We start from the raw sequence: 23,774 nt of genomic DNA on the forward strand, positions 1-23,774 counted from the left end.
CTGACTTCGGTCACCAGTTGTACGGCATTTCCTCCGACACATTGGTGTGGCTGGCTTCCAGGTTAAGCGAGACGTGTGTCAAGAAGCAGTGCGGCTTGGCAGGGTCGTGTTTCGGAGGATGCATGGCTCTCGACCTTCACCTCTCCCGAGTCCGTACGGGAGTTGCAGCGATGGGACAAGACTGTAACTACTAATTGGATATCACGAAATTGGGGGGAAAAAAGTGGGGGGAAGTACACAAAAAAAATGGCATTCTCACATGTTGCGTTTATATTTTTGATCAGTGTATATATTTATTTAAAAAATATATATGGGGGATTGGAAATGATGCAGACAATTACATTAAATTAAGCCACAATCTATTCGCAATATTAAACCTGATCCACCCCCTAAAGAAAAAAAATATATAAAACATTTATAGGTAGATATATTAAACTTTTTATCGCATTACTCAACAATATGAAAGCAGATCTATTTAAATGGAACAATTTTCCTATAAATCTTACAGGTAGAATAAACCTCTTCAGAATAGCATGGCTCCCTGTCACACCCTGGCTCGGGGACTCATTATGTTGAGCCAGGGTGTGTTCATTCTATGTTTTCCGTTTCTTTGGTGGGTGTTCTAGGTTGTCTATTTTCTATGTTTGCCGGTGTGACTCCCAATCAGAGGCAACGAGTGTCAGCTGTCGGCTGGTTGTCTCTGATTGGGAGCCATATTTAATCTGTCTGTTTTTCTTTCGGGTTGTGGGATTTTGTTCGTGTGTGTTCGTGTTGTACCATAGACGTCACGCATTCGTTGTTTATTTGTTTTGGTTCGTGTGATCATTTAAATAAATAGAATATGTTCACTCGCAACGCTGCGCCTTGGTCTCCCTCATTAGACGATCGTGACAGAAAATCCCACCTAAACCAGACCAAGCAGCGTGAAGAGGAGAGAGGAAGGACCTTGGATCAGGGGAGTAGGAGTTTCGGCTGGGCCACGCTAAGTGAAGAGGAGAGAGGCTGGTCTATGAAGCAATGGATCGAGAGTCTGGCGAGAGCTAGGGAGGCCTGGTCCACGGGGAGGAGAGAACCCCAGAAATTTTTTAGGGGGGGGCTCACGACGTGGACGACGGGGCAGCAGGAGGCCGCGATGGAGCGGTCCAGCGGGTGTGAAGAGGAGGCCGCCAGGTTAAGGGGGCCACTGGTCACAGAGGAGAGGGAAAGTGTGGAGGCACGGCGAGAGGTACTGGGGTGTGTTACCAGTCCGGTCCGGCCCGTTCCTGATCCCTGCGTAGGGCCAGTGGTGTGTGTCCCCAGTACGGTCCGGCCTGTTCCTGTTCCTCGCATCGAGCCTGTGGTGCGTGTCGTCAGCCCGGCCCGGCCTGTTCCTGCTTCCCGCATCGAGTCTGTGGTGCGCGTCGCCAGCCCGGCCCGGCCTGTTCCTGCCCCCTGCACCAAACCTGTGGTAAGCGTCGCCAGCCCGGTCCGGCCCGTTCCTGCTCTCCGCACCAAGTCTGTGGTGCGCGTCGCCAGCCCGGCCCGGCCTGTTCCTGCTCCCCGCACCAAACCTGTGGTGCGCGTCGCCAGCCCGGCCCGGCCTGTTCCTGCTCCCCGCACCAAACCTGTGGTGCGCGTCGCCAGCCCGGCTCGGCCCGCTCCTGCTTCCCACACCAAGCCAGTGGTGTGCGTCGTCAGTCCGGCACGGCCCGTGCCTGTTCCCCGCACCAGGTCGGGGGTGCGCTTCGACGGCCCGGCTCGGCCCGCTCCTGCTCCCCACACCAAGCCAGTGGTGTGCGTCGTCAGTCCGGCACGGCCCGTGCCTGTTCCACCGGTGGCTGGTCCGGCACCGGTCAGAGGCTTCACGTCGGAGCTAGAGCAATCCGCTCCACCAGTGTTCAGTCCAGCTCCGGCCAGCAGGGCCAGACCGGACCAGGGGTACTTTGGGGGGTTCGAGAAGGAGTCGGGGTCAAGCCCGGAGCCGGAGCCGCCGCCGAGGAGGAATGCCCACCCAGCCCTCCCCTGTTTTTGCTCTTATTTAGGCGCGGTCGCAGTCCGCGCCTTTAGGGGGGGGTACTGTCACACCCTGGCTCGGGGACTCATTATGTTGAGCCAGGGTGTGTTCATTCTATGTTTTCTGTTTCTTTGGTGGGTGTTCTAGGTTGTCTATTTTCTATGTTTGCCGGTGTGACTCCCAATCAGAGGCAACGAGTGTCAGCTGTCGGCTGGTTGTCTCTGATTGGGAGCCATATTTAATCTGTCTGTTTTTCTTTCGGGTTGTGGGATTTTGTTCGTGTGTGTTCGTGTTGTACCATAGACGTCACGCATTCGTTGTTTATTTGTTTTGGTTCGTGTGATCATTTAAATAAATAGAATATGTTCACTCGCAACGCTGCGCCTTGGTCTCCCTCATTAGACGATCATGACACTCCCAAAGTTTTTATATTTATTCCCGGTAATACCAATTACCCCACAGAAGACATTCTTTAAAAAAGAAACAGACTTTATATGGGAAAATAAAACTCATAGAATAAAAAGGAAAGTTTTACATCTCCCTAAGTCTGAGGGTGGTTTTAACTTCCCAGACTTGGAATTGTATCAACTCGCCACCCAAGGCTTTTACTTAAATGCACTGAAGAGAGAGTATGAAAAATGTATGCACTCACTAACTGTAAGTCGCTCTGGATAAGAGCGTCTGCTAAATGACTAAAATGTAAATGTAAGAGGAACAATGGATCATTATTGAAGATGCGGATGCTCACCCCCAGAATCTTTTCGCGTGTCTATTTTCAAAGGATAAAGCTAAGAACATTAACAACTTCATAGTTAAGAACACTATAACAATATGGAAGAAAATTCAACAGATTCTACAAGAACCAATATCACTCCTAAAAAAGAAAACCAATGGAAAATTAAAGGTATAGAAACCGTAAATGAATTGGTAATAGGAAAAAAAAAAAATCCATGAAATAATTCAAAAGCAATTTTGGACTGACCAATGTAGATATTTTCAAATAAATATCAAATTCATATCATAAAATGTCGATTTGAAATATTTTGGACATCGGAGCAATCTTACAATACAAATGTAATTGTATTAATTATGAATCCCCATTGGCAGCAGCTACACTTCCTGGGGTGCAGCAAAATTAAGTCAGTTATACAATTTTTTAAACATTACAATACATTCACAACAGATTTCACAACACATTAAGTGTATGCCTTCAGGCCCCTACTCTACTACCACATATCCACAACACAAAATCCATGTGTACGTGTGTGTATAGTGCATATGTTATCGTGTGTTTGTATGCATGTGTCCATGTTTGTGTTGCTTCACAGTTCCCGCTGTTCCATAAGGTGTATTTTTATCTGTTTTTTAAATCTAATTTTACTGCTTGCATGAGTTACTTGATGTGGAATAGAGTTCCATGTAGTCATGGCTGTATGTAGTACTGTGCACCTCCCATAGTCTGTTCTGGACTTGGGAACTGTGAAGAGACCTCTGGTGTCATGTCTTGTTGGGTATGCATGGGTGTCTGAGCTGTGTGCCAGTAGTTCAAACAGACAGCTCTGTGCATTCCACATGTCAATACCTCTCACAAATACAAGTAGTGATGAAGTCAATCTGTCTTCCAATCTGTCTTGAGCCAGGTGGGATTGACGTGCATATTATTAATGTTAGCTCTATGTGTACATCTAAGGGCCAGCCATGCTGCCCTGTTCTGAGCCAATTGCAATTTTCCTAGTTCCCTCTTTGTGGCACCTGACCACACAACTGAACAATAGTCCAGGTGTGACAAAACTAGGGCCTGTAGGACCTGCCTTGTTAATAGTGCTGTTAAGAATGCAGAAAAGCGCTTTATTATGGACAGACTTCTCCCCATCTTAGCTACTGTTGTATCAATATGGTATACTCCAAGCAATTTAGTCACCTAAATTTGCTCAATTTCCACATTATTTATTTCAAGATTTAGTTGAGGTTTAGGGTTTAGTGAATGATTTGTCCCAAATACAATGCTTTTAGTTTTTGAAATATTTAGGACTAATTTATTCCTTGCCACCCATTCTAAAACTAACTGTAGCTCTTTAAGTGTTGCAGTCATTTCAGTCGCTGTAGTAGCTGATGTGTATAGTGTTGAGTCATCCGCATACATAGACACACTGGCTTTACTCAAAGCCAGTGGTCCTCTGTAGCTCAGCTGGTAGAGCACGGTGCTTGTAACGCCAAGGTAGTGGGTTCGATCCCCGGGACCACCCGTACACAAAAAAATGTATGCACGCATGACTGTAAGTCGCTTTGGATAAAAGCGTCTGCTAAATGGCATATTATTATTATTATTATTATTATTATTATTATTATTATTATTATGTTGTTAGTAAAGACTGAAAATAGTAAAGGGCCTAGACAGCTGCCCTGGGGAATTCCTGATTCTACCTGGATTATTTTGGAGAGGCTTCCATTAAAGAACACCCTCTGTGTTCTGTTAGACAGGTAACTCTTCATCCACAATATAGCAGGGTGTAAAGCCGTAACACATATGTTTTTCCAGCAGCAGACTAACAAAACAGCCCCCACAATCTTTTATCATCAATTTCTCTCAGCCAATCATCAGCCATTTGTGTAAGTGCTTGTTGAAGGTCCTTCCCTATAAGCGTGCTGAAAGTCTGTCCATTTGTTTACTGTAAAATAGCATTGTATCTGGTCAAACACAATTTTTTCCAAAAGTTTACTATGGGTTGGTAACAGGCTGATTGGTCGACTATTTACTATTCTTAGGTAGGGGAATGACTTTTGCTTCCCTCCAGGCCTGAGGGCACACACTTTCTAGTAGGCTTAAGTTGAAGATATGGCAAATATGACTGGCAATAACGTCCTTTATTATCCTCAGTAACTTTCCATCCAAATTGTCAGACCCCGGTGGCTTGTCATTGTTGATAGACAATACTTTTTTCACCTCTTCCACACTCACTTAATGGAATTCAAAATTACAATGATTGTCTGTCATAATTTGGTCAGATATACTTGAGTCTGTAGTGTCAGCGTTTGTTGTTGGCACGTCATGCCTAAATTTGCTAATCTTGCCAATGAAAAAATTATTAAAGTAGTTAGCAATTTCAGTGGATTTTGTGATGAATGAGCCATCTGATTCAATGAATGATGGAGCGGAGTTTGCCCTTTTTCCCAAAATTTCATTTAAGGTGCTCCAAAGCTTTTTACTATCATTATTTATGTTATTTATCTTATCAACATACTAAAAAACAATTTTAGAAAGTTATTCGTTATCATCTTATCTCATAGATACATTTTCACCGGGCCTCCCGAGTGGCGCAAGGCACTGCATCGCAGTGCTTGAGGCGTCACTACAGACCCAGGTTCGATCCCAGGCTGTGTCACAGCCAGCCGTGAACGGGAGACCATTGAGGCAGCGCACAGTTGGCCCAGCGTCGTCCGGGTTAGGGGAGGGTTTGACCAGCCAGGATTTCCTTGTCCCATCGCGCTCTAGTGACTCCTTGTGGCGGGCATGGCACCTGGACGGTGTTTGGTGCGGCTGGCTTCCGGGTTAAGCAAGCAGTGTGTCAAGAAGCAGTGCAGCTTGGCAGGGTCGTGTTTCGGAGGACGCATGGCTCTCGACCTTCGCCTCTCCCGAGTCCTTAGGGGAGTTGCAGCGATGGGACAAGACTGTAACTACCAATTGGGGAGAAAAAGGGGTAAAAGTAAAAAAATAAGATTGATTTTCATCATGTAATTCTCAACCTATCCCTAAAAACAGCACGTTACAATGTTTCCCTTTCTTTACACTGTGTGAACGTTCGTTGGTCCTGTCACCATGACTACGACAGGCTAGCTTGACTGGAGCTAACTTTAGCCAACGTTAGCTTCTATACTAACGGACTTATAAATTAATTAAACTATCAAAACATCATTAAAAGAAACAGCTATTATATCATTACACTCTGCTGCTTAACTTGGTGTTTCATATCTTTCATATATAGCTTTATAACTCGCTCACCGGGAAGATAACGTTTAAAATATGTTGTTTATCTGGTACTTCTCTCTTCTGTTGGCGCTCTCATTCAACTGACTCACTTACTAGGTAGGTTAGTGAGAGAGCGTGAAGCAACCACTAGAGCGAACGGATCCCTCAGCGGGCCAAACCAAGCGCAACAGCCCTTGACTATAAATAATGTAAATTACAAAATGCCAAAGATTAAGCTACCATATAAATTATATTACATTCTACCACATTTCAGGTTGGCAACAAAGGGAACCGAAACATGAGCAAAAAACTGTACTATTAATACAGGAAGTATGACCTATTTTTTACAGCATCTATTCCCCTTTTTCTTTGATGTTACAGATTGTTGGTTTGAGGTTTTATTTATTCGCACCAAAGAAAATAAGTGAAAGACAAAACAGAATAGAAAAATAAATAAAAAGAAACGGTGTGCAGGTGAGGTTGGAAGCCCAAAAGGGCTTATATGAAAACCACACCACAAATATAAGTACCAAACATTTTTTTTGCAATCAGTTAAACAAAGCATTAGAATTGTACATGGTATATTCAGTATACAAGAAAAAACATGTTTGATTATGTGCGTATGAGTGTGAGAGGTAGGCTACATGGAGGGGAATATTGGGTAGTTTGGTTCATCAGGCTGACCCCCAGTCTTTGCTTGAAGTTATTGAGGGATGATGAGGTGTTGGCAATGTTAAGATAAGAATTCCAGAGTATGGTACCTCTGTATCAATTCTGTAGAGAATTGACTGTGAGGTGCTGCAGTGGGGAGGGTGAAGGTTACCATAGTGTCTTGTGTCTTGTGTTATATAGATGGATTTCAGAATTAACCTGGAAGAATCCACTGAAGGGTTTAGGTAAACTGTCTGGGAGGTATGAGTATTTGTAGATGAAAGTGCATAATTGGCATACATTAATGTCATAAATAGACAAGATATTGAGTTTCTTAAACAAAGGTGCAGATGGAGCCAGGTAATTAGAGGAGGTGGCTAGTATTGCACATTTATTTTGTATGATGAGTAATTTGTGTAGGTAGGAGGCATATGTACTGGCCCAGACAATATTACAGTTAATGAGATATGGGTAAATTAAGCTATAGTATAGAGTTAGGAAGCAAGCCTGATGAAACAAACCACTAATCTTTCTGATGATACCAACAGATTTCATCACTTTGCTACAGAGAAATGTAACAGGATCTTTCCAGGATAACTTTTCATCAATTAGAACTCAGAGGAATCTAGTGGATGTGACTTGTTCCATTTCATTCCCACCAACTGACACTTTGGCTCTTAATTAATATTTTTAAAATGTATTTGTAAAATATTTTGTAGTCTTAAAGTTGGATTTTTTTTACATGTAAAAATAATTGGTTTATCTGAAACCATTCAGAAAATTTGGCCATACCAGAGTTGGCTTCATTAATTAGTGAATCAACATTTATTGTGTCATTGTCACGCTCTGGCTCCGGGACTTTGTATGTTGAGCCAGGGTGTGTTCGTTTCGTGGTGTTCTGTTTGGTTGGGTTGTTCTATGTGGTTGTATTTCTTTGTGTGAATGAGTGACTCCCAATCAGAGGTAACGAGTGTCAGCTGTTGGCTCGTTGTCTCTGATTGGGAGCCATATTTATACTGTCTGTTTTCACCTTGGGGTTGTGGGTTTTTGTTCCGTGTTCGGTCAGTGTAACCGTTTGGACTTCACGAGTCGTGTTTTGTTTGTTTGTTAGAAACTTTAATATAATAAAGTCATGTTTCTTTCACACGCTGCGCCTTGGTCTACTTCGCTACTAGACGTTCGTGACAGAAAAACCCACCATACAACGACCAAGCAGCGTGTCCAGGAACACACGCAGGAGGTGACTCTGGTGGATGTCCTCCTCGGTTGGGGGCAGATTACCGAGGAGGAGGCCGTCCGGTACCGGAGGGCAATGAAGGGGGAGACCCAGGCAGGAGAGGAGCAGCGGCGTCAGCAGTGCCATCGTCGGATGGACGAGAGGCACCCCCAATAATTTTTTAGGGGGGGTCACACGGCATGGGCGACTGGGCAGCAGGAGGCTGCCACAGGGCGAAATAGGAGAAGAGGAGAGAAGGCCACCGGGTTTTGGGGGCCAGAAGGCAGGTTGGCGGAGCCTGGATGGAGAGCAGAGCCAACTCCCCGTACTCAGGCATGGCAGCATGAGACTGGGCAGGTTCCGCGGTATGCGGAGCTGCGCACTGTGCCACGAGTGGTCCGGCATAGTCCGGTACGTCCTGTGCGAGCATCCCGCACGTGTTGTGCGAAGGTGGGCATGCAGCCAGGACGGAGTGTGCCGGCTCAGCGCTCGGGGCCTCCAGTGCCTCTCCTCGGTCCCGGATATCCTGCGCCAGTATCACGTGCAGTTATGCAAGTACGGGTACACAGCCCTGTACGTCCTGTGCTGATGCCTCACACAGAGTGTGTGAAGGTAGGCATTCAGCCAGGACGGGTTGTGGCAGCTCTTCACTCCAGGTCTCCTATCCGTCTCCATAGCCCAGTCCGGCCTGTCCCTGCTCCACGCACTAAGCCTACGGTGTGCGTCGTCAGCCCAGTCCGGCCTGTCCCTGCTCCACGCACCAAGCCTACGGTGTGCGTCGCCAGCCCTGCCCGGCCTGTCCCTGCTCCACGCACCAAGCCTACGGTGTGGGTCGACAGCCCAGCCCGGCCTGTTCCTGCTCCACGCACCAAGCCTACGGTGTGCGTTGCCAGCCCTGCCCGGCCTGTCCCTGCTCCACGCACCAAGCCTACGGTGTGTGTCGTCAGCCCAGCCCGGCCTGTCCCTGCTCCACGCACTAAGCCTACGGTGTGCGTCGTCAGCCCAGCCCGGCCTGTCCCTGCTCCACGCACTAAGCCTACGGTGTGCGTCGACAGCCCTGCCCGGCCTGTTCCTGCTCCACGCATCAAACCTACGGTGTGCGTCGCCAGCCCTGCCCGGCCTGTTCCTGCTCCTCGCACCAAGTCTACGGTGTGCGTCGACAGCCCTGCCCGGCCTGTTCCTGCTCCACGCACAAAGTCTACGGTGTGCGTCGACAGCCCTGCCCGGCCTGTTCCTGCTCCTCGCACCAAGTCTACGGTGTGCGTCGACAGCCCTGCCCGGCCTGTTCCTGCTCCACACACCAAGTCTACGGTGTGCGTCGACAGCCCTGCCCGGCCTGTTCCTGCTCCACGCACCAAGTCTACGGTGTGCGTCGACAGCCCTGCCCGGCCTGTTCCTGCTCCACGCACCAAGTCTACGGTGTGCGTCGACAGCCCTGCCCGGCCTGTTCCTGCTCCACGCACCAAGTCTACGGTTTGCGTCGACAGCCCTGCCCGGCCTGTTCCTGCTCCACGCACCAAGCCTACGGGGTGCGTCGTCGGCCTGGTCCAGCTCGTTCCTGCTACTCGCACCAAGCCAAGGGTGCGAGTCGTCAGCCTGATCCAGCCCATTCCTGCTACTCGCACCAAGCCAAGGATGCGAGTCGTCAGCCTGGTGAGGTCCGTTCCGGCTCCACGCACCAAGCCAAGGGTGCGTATCGTCAGCCAGGTCCGGTCCGTGCCTGCCTCACGCGCCAAGCCAGGGGTGCGCGTCGTCAGTCCGCTGCCTGATCAGGTCAGCTACTCCACTACGGAGTTTGAGCAATCCGCTCCGTCTATGTCCGGTCCAGATCCAGCCAGCGGGGTCAGACCGGACCGGGGGCGCTACGGGGGGATTGTGGAAGGGTGGTGGTCAAGCCCGGAGCCGGAGCCGCCTCCGAGGAGAAATGCCCACCCAGCCCTCCCCTGTTTGGGGTTTTGAGGCGCGGTCGCAGTCCGCGCCTTTAGGGGGGGGTACTGTCACGCTCTGGCTCCGGGACTTTGTATGTTGAGCCAGGGTGTGTTCGTTTCGTGGTGTTCTGTTTGGTTGGGTTGTTCTATGTGGTTGTATTTCTTTGTTTGAATGAGTGACTCCCAATCAGAGGTAACGAGTGTCAGCTGTCGGCTCGTTATCTCTGATTGGGAGCCATATTTATACTGTCTGTTTTCACCTTGGGGTTGTGGGTTTTTGTTCCGTGTTCGGTCAGTGTAACCGTTTGGACTTCACGAGTCGTGTTTTGTTTGTTTGTTAGAAACTTTAATATAATATAAAGTCATGTTTCTTTCACACGCTGCGCCTTGGTCTACTTCGCTACTAGACGTTCGTGACAGTCATAAAATCAAATTGGTATCATCAGCAAAGAGAATGGGAAGTATGGTAGAAGACACAGCAGCAAGGTCATTGATATATATTAGGAAAAACAAAGGTCCAATTATCAAACCCTGTGGCGCATCACAGGATACCTTGGCCCTGTAGATGCACAGCTATTTGCATAAACAAATTGTTCTCTATCGTAAACATAACTATATAACCAATTATATGTATAATCATGAAAACCGTAATAATTCAATTTAGAGAGTATATTTTATGATCAACTGTGTCAAATGCTTTGGATGAATCTAAAAAGATAACAAGAGCGTATTCATTGTTGTTAAGGGCTGTAAAGATTTTATCCGCAAGTCGCAAAAGAGCCGTATCTGTGGAGTAGTTTTTACACAAACCATATTGGTGATCATATAGAATACAGTGTTGATTTAAATGTTTCAACTTTCTCTTATACACCAATTTTTCTAGGATTTTAGAAAAACATGGTAGTACCGATATTGGGCAATAATTTGTAAAAGATCTTGGATCCCCAGATTTATAGAGGGGGATAACTTTGGCAATATTCAAATTTTTAGGAATGATACCTGTTTGCATAGATTTGGTGAAGATCTGCGTTAGAGGCTCATTAATCGACGAAGAAACTTATTTCACCAAAGAGGCACCAATCTCATCATGACCTGCTATCTTTGTTACCAATTTCATCCATTACAGCAGGACGATCAAACTGAAGCAGAGAAGGGAAATGTCCCTTAATGTAATCCAAGGGATTCCCATCAGTTTTCTCAATATTCTTTGACAGAGAGGAACCCACATTCACAAAAAATATATTAAATTCACATGAAATAACATCAGGATCACTATTGGACTTATTTCCAACAATAAATTGAGATGGAATAGTTGTAGATAGCTTTTTCTTATTCAACAGTTGACGTTATATTATTTAAGGATTCTTGGAATTTGTTAGTAAAATACATTTTTTGGGATATCCGAAGTAGGTGAGTAAATTTGTTCTTCTACTTTTTGTAATTTGCAGAATTCAGGAGAGGGATTTGTGAGAAACATTTTATACAACTTGTTTTCTTATTACAGAGGTTTTTTTTAGGTTTCCAGAACCCTTCTGCTGCTTTCTTATGTGGTTTAACTAAGGGAAAGGAGAATAACTAAGACCAACAATAGTAGCCTGCCTCTGTCTTTATCAGAAACTTGCTCATACTGATATATAAATTCATCAGTATAATACCAATTAACCAGTGGCGTGTATTCATGGACGACAAGGGAAGCCAGGCTTCCCCAAAAATTGTAACTTAAAAATAAAATCAAAGTCTTATAATAATTGATCTTTCATCTCTGTATTTCATAATTTTCCTTACATTCCGCCTCTTGGGAATTTATCTCACAGTAGAAAGCATCCGAGCGAGCGAAACAGCACCCCTCTGTCTCTCTAAGTGTAGGCCATATACAGTGGGGGAAAAAAGTATTTAGTCAGCCACCAATTGTACAAGTTCTCCCACTTAAAAAGATGAGAGAGGCCTGTAATTTTCATCATAGGTACACGTCAACTATGACAGACAAATTTAGAAAAAAAAATCCAGAAAATCACATTGTAGGATATTTAATGAATTTATTTGCAAATTATGGTGGAAAATAAGTATTTGGTCAACTACAAACAAGCAAGATTTCTGGCTCTCACAGACCTGTAACTTCTTCTTTAAGAGGCTCTTCTGTCCTCCACTCGTTACCTGTATTAATGGCACCTGTTTGAACTTGTTATCAGTATAAAAGACACCTGTCCACAACCTCAAACAGTCACACTCCAAACTCCACTATGGCCAAGACCAAAGAGCTGTCAAAGGACACCAGAAACAAAATTGTAGACCTGCACCAGGCTGGGAAGACTGAATATGCAATAGGTAAGCAGCTTGGTTTGAAGAAATCAACTGTGGGAGCAATTATTAGGAAATGGAAGACATACAAGACCACTGATAATCTCCCTCGATCTGGGGCTCCACGCAAGATCTCACCCCGTGGGGTCAAAATGATCACAAGAACGGTGAACGAAAATCCCAGAACCACACGGGGGGACCTAGTGAATGACCTGCAGAGAGCTGGGACCAAAGTAACAAAGCCTACCATCAGTAACACACTACGCCGCCAGGGACTCAAATCCTGCAGTGCCAGACGTGTCCCCCTGCTTAAGCCAGTACATGTCCAGGCCCGTCTGAAGTTTGCTAGAGTGCATTTGGATGATCCAGAAGAGGATTGGGAGAATGTCATATGGTCAGATGAAACCAAAATATAACTTTTTGGTAAAAACTCAACTCGTCGTGTTTGGAGGACAAAGAATGCTGAGTTGCATCCAAAGAACACCATACCTACTGTGAAGCATGGGGGTGGAAACATCATGCTTTGGGGCTGTTTTTCTGCAAAGGGACCTGGACGACTGATCCGTGTAAAGGAAAGAATGAATGGGGCCATGTATCGTGAATTTTTTAGTGAAAACCTCCTTCCATCAGCAAGGGCATTGAAGATGAAACGGGGCTGGGTCTTTCAGCATGACAATGATCCCAAACACACCGCCCGGGCAACGAAGGAGTGGCTTCGTAAGAATCATTTCAAGGTCCTGGAGTGACCTAGCCAGTCTCCAGATCTCAACCCCATAGAAAATCTTTGGAGGGAGTTGAAAGTCCGTGTTGCCCAGCGACAGCCCCAAAACATCACTGCTATAGAGGAGATCTGCATGGAGGAATGGGCCAAAATACCATCAACAGTGTGTTGAAAACCTTGTGAAGACTTACAGAAAACGTTTGACCTGTGTCATTGCCAACAAAGGGTATATAACAAAGTATTGAGAAACTTTTGTTATTGACCAAATACTTATTTTCCACCATAATTTGCAAATTAATTCATAAAAAATCCTACAATGTGATTTTCTGGAATTTTTTTCTCATTTTGTCTGTCATAGTTGACGTGTACCTATGATGAAAATTACAGGCCTCTCTCATCTTTTTAAGTGGGAGAACTTGCACAATTGGTGGCTGACTAAATACTTTTTTTCCCCACTGTATCTGATGCTGTCTGGTCCAAACGAGTATGACATCGTTGCCGCCCGTAGCATTGAATGCAAGAGAAGCCAGCGAGCATTTGGCGTGCATTGACAAAAAAAGTATAAAACGTTAGCCAATCAGCGTTGAGCTAAACTGAGCGAGCTCAACTGTGAATGGTCCTGGTAAAAAAAGAAAGGTGTCAAGGGAAGCAAGATTAGAATTGATGTCTCTCCTATCAAATCGCTTTGAGAGCACACGTCATCAACAGAAACAACTTGAATTGTTTCTCATGAATGGGAGTTAGGCTAGCGAACAAGCATTTTAGCCAGATAGCCTAGGACAACAAAAAATAAAAGCGTGTACTGTATGACAGAGTGATAGACCGTTTCGTCAACATGAAAGAGAGGAGGATGGTATTGGCATTTCTCTACAAGTAGGGTGAGTCAACATGTTTTTCTAAATGCTTGGCTTCTCCAGTGATTTTACCCACACACTGCTACTGCAACTAACCTCTTTTGACCTTGAGCGGTTTATTTATTTAATGCATTATACTGCCATTGTGCTATGGTAACGCACAATTAATAAACATGGTACAATATGATAATTATTGATACCATTTATCATAATTGTGCATTACCATGGTAGAATATATAATGCAGGTTAAAACCATGGTATTTCCATGATCCACATCTACCATGGTATAAATGATGCAATACCATGGTCATATTTAGGTACAATGGCAGTAACATGGTACTACCATCATACTGTAAAGCAAAACCATGGTACATTTCCATGATTCTGAATATACCATGGTATAAGTGAAAGTACCATTGTAATATTTAGGTACAATGGCAGTAACATGGTACTACCATCATACTGTAAAGCAAAACCATGGTACATTTCCATGATTCTGAATATACCATGGTATAAGTGAAAGTACCATTGTAGTACCATGGTATGAATGAAAGTACCATAGTAGTACCATGGTACATATTTGTAAGTGTCGCTTCGCCTCTTCCTCTCTGCCTTAGTCCTGCTTGCAACCAAAGTCTTTCAAAATATGTTCGCCCTCTGGTTGGTATTGTCATCGGAAAAACGTAGTCCCTTTTTAACAGACTAAGGTCGATTTGATCTACTTGACAATCATTCCATACAATAACAAATAAAGTATTTCCTCGTTTACCATGGCAAATATACTGTTGCAATTTACCTGACACTGTATGAATGGAAACTAATGTTGGTGTAGCATACTGTTATTATTTTATTTGTTTCCTATTTATGTTATCCAAAAGTGTCTGGTATGGTCATTACTTAAATTATCCCTGGTCTGTCCATTTTTGTAATGTGTAACTAAATCAAGTCAATCAGGGGCATTGAGTTATTTGTGTCAGAACGACACGATAGGCCTATATGTGCGGGCTGAAGGCAGCGACCCTAAATCTAGACCACCCCTGGCAATGATTGAACAAAATCTTGACAGGTCATTCGTAACCTTAGGATACACTCCACACTTGTATGTCGTAGCCTAGTGGAGACCAATATCTATCTTCTGTTATTAAGCTATATAAAACAACGGTTGATGATGTGTATGGCTGCATTTCAGATAAATTTTTGTACATTTGAATGTTCCGGTAATAATACCCAGGCCTAGCATTTGAGCGAGCAAAATATAATATTATTTTGATAGCAGACCCAATGACTCAACTGCCCCCCCATGGAGAGAAAGAGAACTGCTCATTTTCAAGGAATCACTAGGCTCATTTGAATTTCTTGAAACAACAGGAACATTCTCAGTGACAAAAGAGTAATCAAGTTAACATCCAACATCTGTATAAAAGTCAAAAACCAACATTTAGCTGTTAGCTAGGCAAGTTGCTGTATGATATTTGTGGTTGGAATTGCAGTATGTATTTAATTTGAGAATTTAGATGTGCGCTAACAACTTCTGACAGACTGGTTTTCCTCTGGACAACTAAAATCAGTTGCTTAACAACCAAACTCCAACGGATCTGTGGAGACCAAAGAGTACCAATATTTGCATAACCTTTGTGATTGGAGGATAGCTATGAGGGTTATCTAATCAGGATCAAATCCTCTGATCTCCTCAAGCTCATTAATGATAGAATGTTCATATTTGAAGATTTAAGAAAGGCCAGTCTCTTTGGCAAATGACAGGACTGTCAAGAAGTGGAATGCTAGCTAAAAAGACTGGTACCCAGACTATGATTCACCCGATATTGTGTATCAATCTCTACGGCCCTTTAGATCACAGAGAGAGAGCTGAAGCCAGGCGGGGCAGGTATTCCAGTGTCAGAGAAGAATAAGAAGGAGTACATCGAGGGCATGGTTAAGTGGCGCATCGAAAGGGGTGTTGCTCAGCAGACGGAGAGCCTTGTGCGAGGCTTCTATGAGGTAGGGCCCTGTGTTTTGCGCAATCATGTGACATACAGTCGTGGTCAAAAATTTTGAGAATGACACAAGTATTGGTCTTCACAAAGTTTGCTGCTTTTTGTCAGATGTTACTATGGTATACTGAAGTATAATTACAAGCATTCCATAAGTGTCAAATGCTTTTATTGACAATTACATTAAGTTTATGCAAAGAGTCAATATTTGCAGTGTTGACCCTTCTTTTTCAAGACCTCTGCAATCCGCCCTGGCATGCTGTCAATTAACTTCTGGGCCACATCCTGACTGATGGCAGCTAATTCTTGCATAATCAATGCTTGGAGTTTGTCAGAATTGGTGGATTTTTGTTTGTCCACCCGCCTCTTGAGGATCGACCACAAGTTCTCAATGGGATTAAGGTCTGGGGAGTTTCCTGGCTATGGACCCAAAATGTCGATGTTTTGTTCCCAGAGCCACTTAGTTATCACTTTTGCCTTATGGCAAGGTGCTCCATCATGCTGGAAAAGGCATTGTTCGTCACCAAACTGTTCTTGGATGGTTGGGAGAAGTTGCTCTCGGAGGATGTGTTGGTACCATTCTTTATTCATGGCTGTGTTCTTAGGCAAAATTGTGAGTGAGCCCACTCCCTTGGCTGAGAAGCAACCCCACACATGAATGATCTCAGCATGCTTTACTGTTGGCATGACACAGGACTGATGGTAGCGCTCACCTTGTCTTCTCCGGACAAGCTTTTTTCCGGATGCCCCAAACAATCGGAAAGGGGATTCATCAGAGAAAATGACTTTTCCCAGTCCTCAGCAGTCCAATCCCTGTACCTTTTGCAGAATATCAGTCTGTCCCTGATGTTTTTCCTGGAGAGAAGTGGCTTCCTCGCTGCCCTTCTTGACACCAGGCCATCCTCTAAAAGTCTTCGCCTCACTGTGCGGCAGATGCACTCACACCTGCCTGCTGCCATTCCTGAGCAAGCTCTGCGCTGGTGGTGCCCTGATCCCACAGCTGAATCAACTTTAGGAGACGATCCTGGCGCTTGCTGGACTTTCTTGGGCGCCCTGAAGCCTTCTTCACAACAATTGAACCTCTCTCCTTGAAGTTATTGATGATCCGATAAATGGTTGATTTAGGTGCAATCTTACTAGCAGCAATATCCTTGCCTGTGAAGCCCTTTTTGTGCAAAGCAATGATGACTGCACCTGTTTCCTTGCAGGTAACCATGGTTAACAGAGGAAGAACAATGATTTCAAGCACCACCCTCCTTTTAAAGCTTCCAGTCTGTTATTCTAACTCAATCAGCATGACAGAGTGATCTCCAGCCTTGTCCTCGTCAACACTCTCACCTGTGTTAACGAGAGAATCACCTGACATGATGTCAGCTGGTCCTTTTGTGGCAGGGCTGAAATGCAGTGGAAATGTTTTTTTTGGGATTAAGTGCATTTTCATGGCAAAGAGGGACTGCAATTAAATTCAATTCATCTGATCACTCTTCATAACATTCTGGAGTATATGCAAATTGCCATCATAAAAACTGAGGCAGCAGACTTTGTGAAAATTAATATTTGTGTCATTCTCAAAACTTTTGACCACCAGTGAGCTCCAAAAAGTATTGGGACAGTGACACATGTTTTGTTGTTTTAGCTCTGTACTCCAGCACTTTGGATTTGAAATGATGCAATGACTATGAAGTTCAAGTGGTGAATGTCACAGACGCACAAATATACCCCCAAGACATGCTAAACTCTCACCATTACAGTAACAGGGGATGTTAGAATTTCTTGGGAGGTATGATACAGTATTTCTGCATCTAACTTTCTCACTCATTATCCAGAATTTATTCAGGATTATCTGTAATCATACCCCCAAGACATGCTAACCTCTCACAATTACAATAACAAGATTCAGTCAGAATTATCAGTAATCATGGTAGCATCCACATTCATTTAGAAGTGTTTAGAAACATATACTATTCTTATTTACAATAAAAGTGAATCTAAAATGACACAATAAATTGTTTACCATTCATTTCTAATAATCTGAAACACAACCAAAACAAACAGCAAATGCATCCAACAAATTTGTAGAGTCACAAGCTTGATTGTGGACTATGAAATGGGACCAAATACTTAACTTTTGGCTACTTTTAATACACATATAAGTGAATTTTGTCACAATACTTTTGGTCCCCTAAAATGGGGGGACTATGTACAAAAAGTGCTGTAATTTCTAAACGGTTCATCCGATATGGATAGAAATACACTCAAATTAAAGCTGACAGTTTTACATCAACCTCATAGTCATTGTATCATTTCAAATCCAAAGTGCTGGAGACAGAGCCAAAACAACAAAAAATGTGTCACTGTCCCAATACTTTAGGAGCTCACTATAGTATGATTTTATCCTGTATTTTAAGCCTTATCCTGAAATTAGTTGCACCAAAAATGAAAGCAATTGTCAGAGGATGGTGCTGGACCATCTGAAATATAAAGATAAGGGGACAGTTTGATGAAAAAGCTTTAAATAAAGGTTCAAATCTAGGTCATGTGACATGATTGTACAAAACACAGGGCCCTATCACATCACACACATCATCAATAATGGTCCATCATTGTGATATGTATTGGTCAAGTGATATTGTATCTGCAATAGATAATGTTGCACAGTTACATTGTGGTAATGTACAGTATGTGTATTGTGTAATAGATAACGATGCAGCAGGTGGTAATGTATCTTAAATACAGTGTGGGAAAAAAGTATTTGATCCCCTGCTGATTTTGTATGTTTGCCCACTGACAAAGAAATTATCAATCTATCATTTTAATGGTAGGTTTATTTGAACAGTGAGAGACAGAATCACAACAACAAAAATCCAGAAAAACGCATGTCAAAAATGTTATAAATTGATTTGCATTTTAATGAGGGAAATAAGTATTTGACCCATGGGGGAGCACTCTTAAAGGGAGTGCTCCTAATCTCAGCTTGTTACCTGTATAAAAGACACCTGTCCACAGAAGCAATCAATCAATCAGATTCCAAACTCTCCACCATGGCCAAGACCAAAGAGCTCTCCAAGGATGTCAGGGACAAGATTGTAGACCTACACAAGGCTGGAATGGGCTAAAAGACCATCGCCAAGCAGCTTGGTGAGAAGGTGACAACAGTTGGTGCGATTATTCGCAAATGGAAGAAACACAAAATAACTGTAAATCTCCCTCGGCCTGGGGCGCCATGCAAGATCTCACCACGTGGAGTTGCAATGATCATGAGAACGGTGAGGAATCAGCCCAGAACTACACGGGAGGATCTTGTCAATGATTTCAAGGCAGCTGGGACCATAGTCACCAAGAAAACAATTCGTAACACACTACGCCGTGAAGGACTGAAATCCTGCAGCGGCCGCAAGGTCCCCCTGCTCAAGAAAGCACATATACAGGCCCGTCTGAAGTTTGCCAATGAACATCTGAATGATTCAGAGGAGAACTGGGTGAAAGTGTTGTGGTCAGATGAGACCAAAATCGAGCTCTTTGGCATCAACTCAACTCGCCGTGTTTGGAGGAGGAGGAATGCTGCCTATGACCCCAAGAACACCATCCCCACCATCAAACATGGAGGTGGAAACATTATGCTTTGGGGGTGTTTTTCTGGTAAGGGGACAGGACAACTTCACTGCATCAAAGGGACGAGGGACGGGGCCATGTACCGTCAAATCTTGGGTGAGAACCTCCTTCCCTCAGCCAGGGCATTGAAAATGGGTCGTGGATGGGTATTCCAGCAAACAATTACGGAAAACACACGGCCAAGGCAACAAAGGAGTGGCTCAAGAAGAAGCACATTAAGGTCCTAGAGTGGCCTAGCCAATCTCCAGACCTTAATCCCATAGAAAATCTGTGGAGGGAGCTGAAGGTTTGAGTTGCCAAATGTCAGCCTCGAAACCTTAATGACTTGGAGAAGATCTGCAAAGAGGAGTGGGACAAAATCCCTCCTGAGATGTGTGCAAACCTGGTGGCCAACTACAAGAAATGTCTGACCTCTGTGATTGCCAACAAGGGTTTTGCCACCAAGTTCTAAGTCATGTTTTGCAGAGGGGTCAAATACTTATTTCCCTCATTAAAATGCAAATCAATTTATAATATTTCTGACATGCATTTTTCTGGATTTTTGTTGTTGTTATTCTGTCTCTCACTGTTCAAATAAACCTACCATTAAAATTATAGACTGATCATGTCTTTGTCAGTGGGCAAACGTACAAAATCAGCAGGGGATCAAATACTTAATTCCCTCACTGTAGATATAATGAAATAGATAATCATGCAGGCCATTAACATTCCATGTGGTTACTCTGAATTAATTAGGGGTGTATCAGTATTGCAATATGTATTGGCCAGGTGGCAATGTCTCTGTGATAGATAATACATTAGTATTGTGACATGCATTGGTTAGGTGGTGGACGTGCGGCTGGTATCGGTGTTTGATGCCCGGGAGCTGGAGCTGGTGATCGCTGGCACTGCAGAGATCGACCTGGCAGACTGGAGGAACAACACCGAGTACAGAGGAGGTAGAGACAGGGGAGCTGTGGTGGGCCTGGGAGGGTCAGATGTTGTGGGGGCAAGCTTTTTCTAATTCTGCTAATCTTAGTCTTCAAAGATTAGATCATGACTTTGATTAGTGGAATCAGGTGTTACTGCTTGGCCCCAAACAACCCACCCAGTTTACAAACAAGTGCAGGGGCAACACTTTTGACTGGACATGAACGTTACAGATTGTACTTTTTAAGAACAGGAGGCTTCCATCTTTCTCCCAAGGGTATCATGACAGCCACATAGTCATCCGCTGGTTCTGGGCGGCAGTGGAGAGGTTCAACAATGAGCAGAGACTGAGACTGCTGCAGGTACTACTTTTCAGGGGAAACTCCAACAGATTTTGATACTTACGAAAGGCTGAGCTCCCCAGTCTTAACTTACAATAACTCTTTATTTTACAGCCCTGTTACCACTGGTATTTATCTGGTATTGAATGTGAATTTACTTGCTTAAAATTGGTACTTCCTGTTACAATTAATCTCCTAGTGACCCAGAAGTAATTTCTGAGAAAAATGGATGTAATTGCCCTTTTTTACATGTATTTTCTAGGTAAATACCTGGTTATTAGGTCCTGTAAAAAAAAGAAGTGTTACCTAAATTGGATTGTTAACATTGTGTATTTCTCCCTAGTTTGTGACAGGAACATCCAGTATTCCCTATGAGGGCTTTGCCTCCCTCAGAGGTAGCAATGGACCACGCAGGTTCTGTGTGGAGAAGTGGGGCAAAATCACCTCCTTACCCAGGTACAGTACACCTGTCTGTCTGTCCATATTTGCCTACCTGTTTGTGTGAGCTATTCTACATTTTCCGCTTCTGTCGCCATTTTCTTGTGTGTACTGTGTGTGTGTGTGTGTGTGTGTGTATGTGATGTGTGTGCACATCAGTGGATGCTCCTCAGAGGAGGAAGGGCAGGACCATCCTCCTCAGTGAATTTAATAAAAGTTTTAATAGTGAAACATAAAAAAATTAAACTATCATTTTTAGATACAACTATACTAAATATATTCACGTCACCAAATAATTGATTAAAACACACTGTTTTGCAATGAAGGTCTACAGTAGCCTCAACAGCACTCTATAGGGAAGCACCATGAAGTAGCTGGAAGACAGCTCGTTTCCGTCCTCCTCTGACTTGACTTCAATACAAAACCTAGGAGGCTCATGGTTCTCACCGCCTTCCGTAGACTTACACAATAATTATGACAACTTCCAGAGGACGACCTCCAACCTATCAGAGCTCTTGCAGCATGAACTGCAATTTTGTCCACCCAATCAAGGGATTAGAGAATTAATCTAATACTGAAAGCATAAGCTACCGCTAGCTAGCACTGCAGTGCATAAAATGTGGTGAGTAGTTGACTCAAAGAGAGAGAAAGACAATAGTTGAACAGTTTTGAACAAATAAATGTCTTCTATTTTTTCACTTTCACTTACTTAGCTAGCTAGTTTAGCCTACTCAAACAGCTGGCTAAAAACAGAGGGATGCTACAGTATGTTAGCTAGCTGGCTATTGCTATCCAACACTGGAACGCTTTCGGTTTTATTAATTTATTGCCACCGGGCGTGCCGGTGTAACTGCTAAAGTGCTTGCTGACTGTACACTGTACTGCATGATTGTAGCGGGTTTACTAATGCGTTTAGTTCTATTAGCTATGTTGACAATTACGTGAGATGGTGACAATGATGTAGGTTGTGTGTCGCTTTTATAATATGAATGTTTGGCTTGGAAAGCTTTTTTCGCCTGGTCACAGATAGCTGATGTGTTGTGCACTGAAGTCCACAAGCGAAGTGAAAAGGTGAGAGAGGAGAGCGCGTAGATGCGAGAATGAATTACAACCAGCAAAGTGATCATGCTGTTTGTATGTGGCTGCTATGAAAGTGAACTGTGTTTGTGTGTGATTAGGGGTATATTCATTCCGCCGATTCTGTTGAAAAAAGTATCTTGAATGGAAGCAAAGGGAACGAAACGGGGATAAACATACCTGAATTTGTCCAATAGAAACTCTCATTTGCAACCGTTGGACTAATGATTACACCCTAGATCTGCTAGATTCAGGCAAGAGTGTGCAAAGTGGTATTGAATGTGTCACTGTCTGTCCACTTGATTATTAAAAATTATCTCGACCTGTGCACCTAAGGAACTTTATTTTATAGGTTGTAGCAACCTAGGTATAGGGAAATTCAAGTATCATGTAGTAGCCTAAATCTATCGATGTTACATTGAGTTGGGTGAATGGAATATGAATGACAGTCATCCAATATGCTGTAATAGAAATAAGGCCATGCTCCTAAAAAAATAAACGGCATCCTCCATTTTAAACGGCACCGACCGCCACTGTTGCACAATATAAAGTAGAATGTGTGTGTATATTAAGCACATAGTACACGCATGGGTGTACTCCTCTCACTATCGGTCTGTCTCTCTACAGGGCTCACACATGCTTTAACCGTCTGGACCTCCCGCCGTACCCATCGTTCTCCATGCTCTACGAGAAAATGCTGACGGCCGTGGAGGAAACCAGCACCTTTGGCCTGGAGTAACCTCTCCAAAATGTCAGCCGCAGCCAGGGGTTGAATTGGGAAAAAACTATGGTAGAGAGGAAATCCCACCACCACCTTAGCTTGAGGCGAGACAGTACTCACAGTACACAATGGAAACTGAATAGACATCTACAATAAATTATCATTGAAACAAACTTTTGGGGACAATTCCACCACCAAGACAATCCCAATTTGACCCCCCTGGCTTTGCTATACCTCCCTGCTCCATGATCCCATACTTCCTGGAATAACGTTACTGTTCTTTTACCTGCACTGATGCCCTCCGTTCGATTCCTGCGTACAACAACCACAATTGTGCTTTATCTCTTATCAGTTTAATGGCCTTGGTTACTGTATCTCCAGTCCTTCTTATTCCTCCAGGGGTTCAGCCTGCACTTCAAGCCCAGATAAACCTTATCCTAATCCCATATGCTTCCTCCTGGAGTGACCTTGTGCTCTGGACCTCAGAACTGTGTCAATTTCTACTCTGGGGCTGCAGACTTTGCACACTATAATACATTATGGACTAATGCCTTGGCTTCTAGCATACACACACACACATGCACTCACACACGCACACAATTTCAAGATGACTCTCATGAGTAAGACTGTTATAATTTTTGAGGGGATGAAATTGTATGTCAGAGCTCCTAAGGGGCACCAAAGGCATTGTCACACTCCAAAACACACTGTACTTATCTTCTTATGTTAGACTACATGAGCAAGGCTTTAAAACTGACACACACTGATTTACGGATACAAATACAATTGTAGGGTAACTCTTTTTCCAAATAGATGAGATGCACTTTCTCATAGACGCATGTAGCTCCACACGCATGTACACACACACACACGCTGAGACATTGCCAAACAAAAGGCTTTATTTCTCACTGATGTAATTTTTCTCCCATTCAGTGAACTGATGAATGTATCACATAAAAGAGTGAATGTATGAACCTCCAGCTTACTGTAGTAGGAGGACTGAGGAGCCTTCAAAGAAGAAGAAGAAACATCGGAGCCGAACGAGGAAGTGTAGCTC

General features: G+C 43.9%; 1 protein-coding gene across 1 annotated transcript in view; it reads left to right on the forward strand.

Moving 5' to 3' along the window:
* LOC311143338 (E3 ubiquitin-protein ligase HECW2-like) overlaps positions 1-22,735 on the forward strand; it is a gene marked incomplete at both ends in the record, with an annotated part of 54,760 nt that extends 32,025 nt beyond the window's left edge. Inside the window, 5 exons of the mRNA XM_084179180.1 lie at positions 15,480-15,626; positions 20,055-20,169; positions 20,417-20,502; positions 20,825-20,937; positions 22,624-22,735. Of these exons, the coding sequence (XP_084035306.1) occupies positions 15,480-15,626; positions 20,055-20,169; positions 20,417-20,502; positions 20,825-20,937; positions 22,624-22,735 (573 nt within the window). The remainder of the gene's footprint in view (positions 1-15,479; positions 15,627-20,054; positions 20,170-20,416; positions 20,503-20,824; positions 20,938-22,623) is intronic.
* Between the last annotated feature and the right edge of the window lie 1,039 nt (positions 22,736-23,774).

The sequence above is a fragment of the Coregonus lavaretus genome (assembly GCF_964263955.1).
Source record: "Coregonus lavaretus genome assembly, chromosome: 16".
Classification (NCBI taxonomy): Eukaryota; Metazoa; Chordata; class Actinopteri; order Salmoniformes; family Salmonidae; genus Coregonus; species Coregonus lavaretus.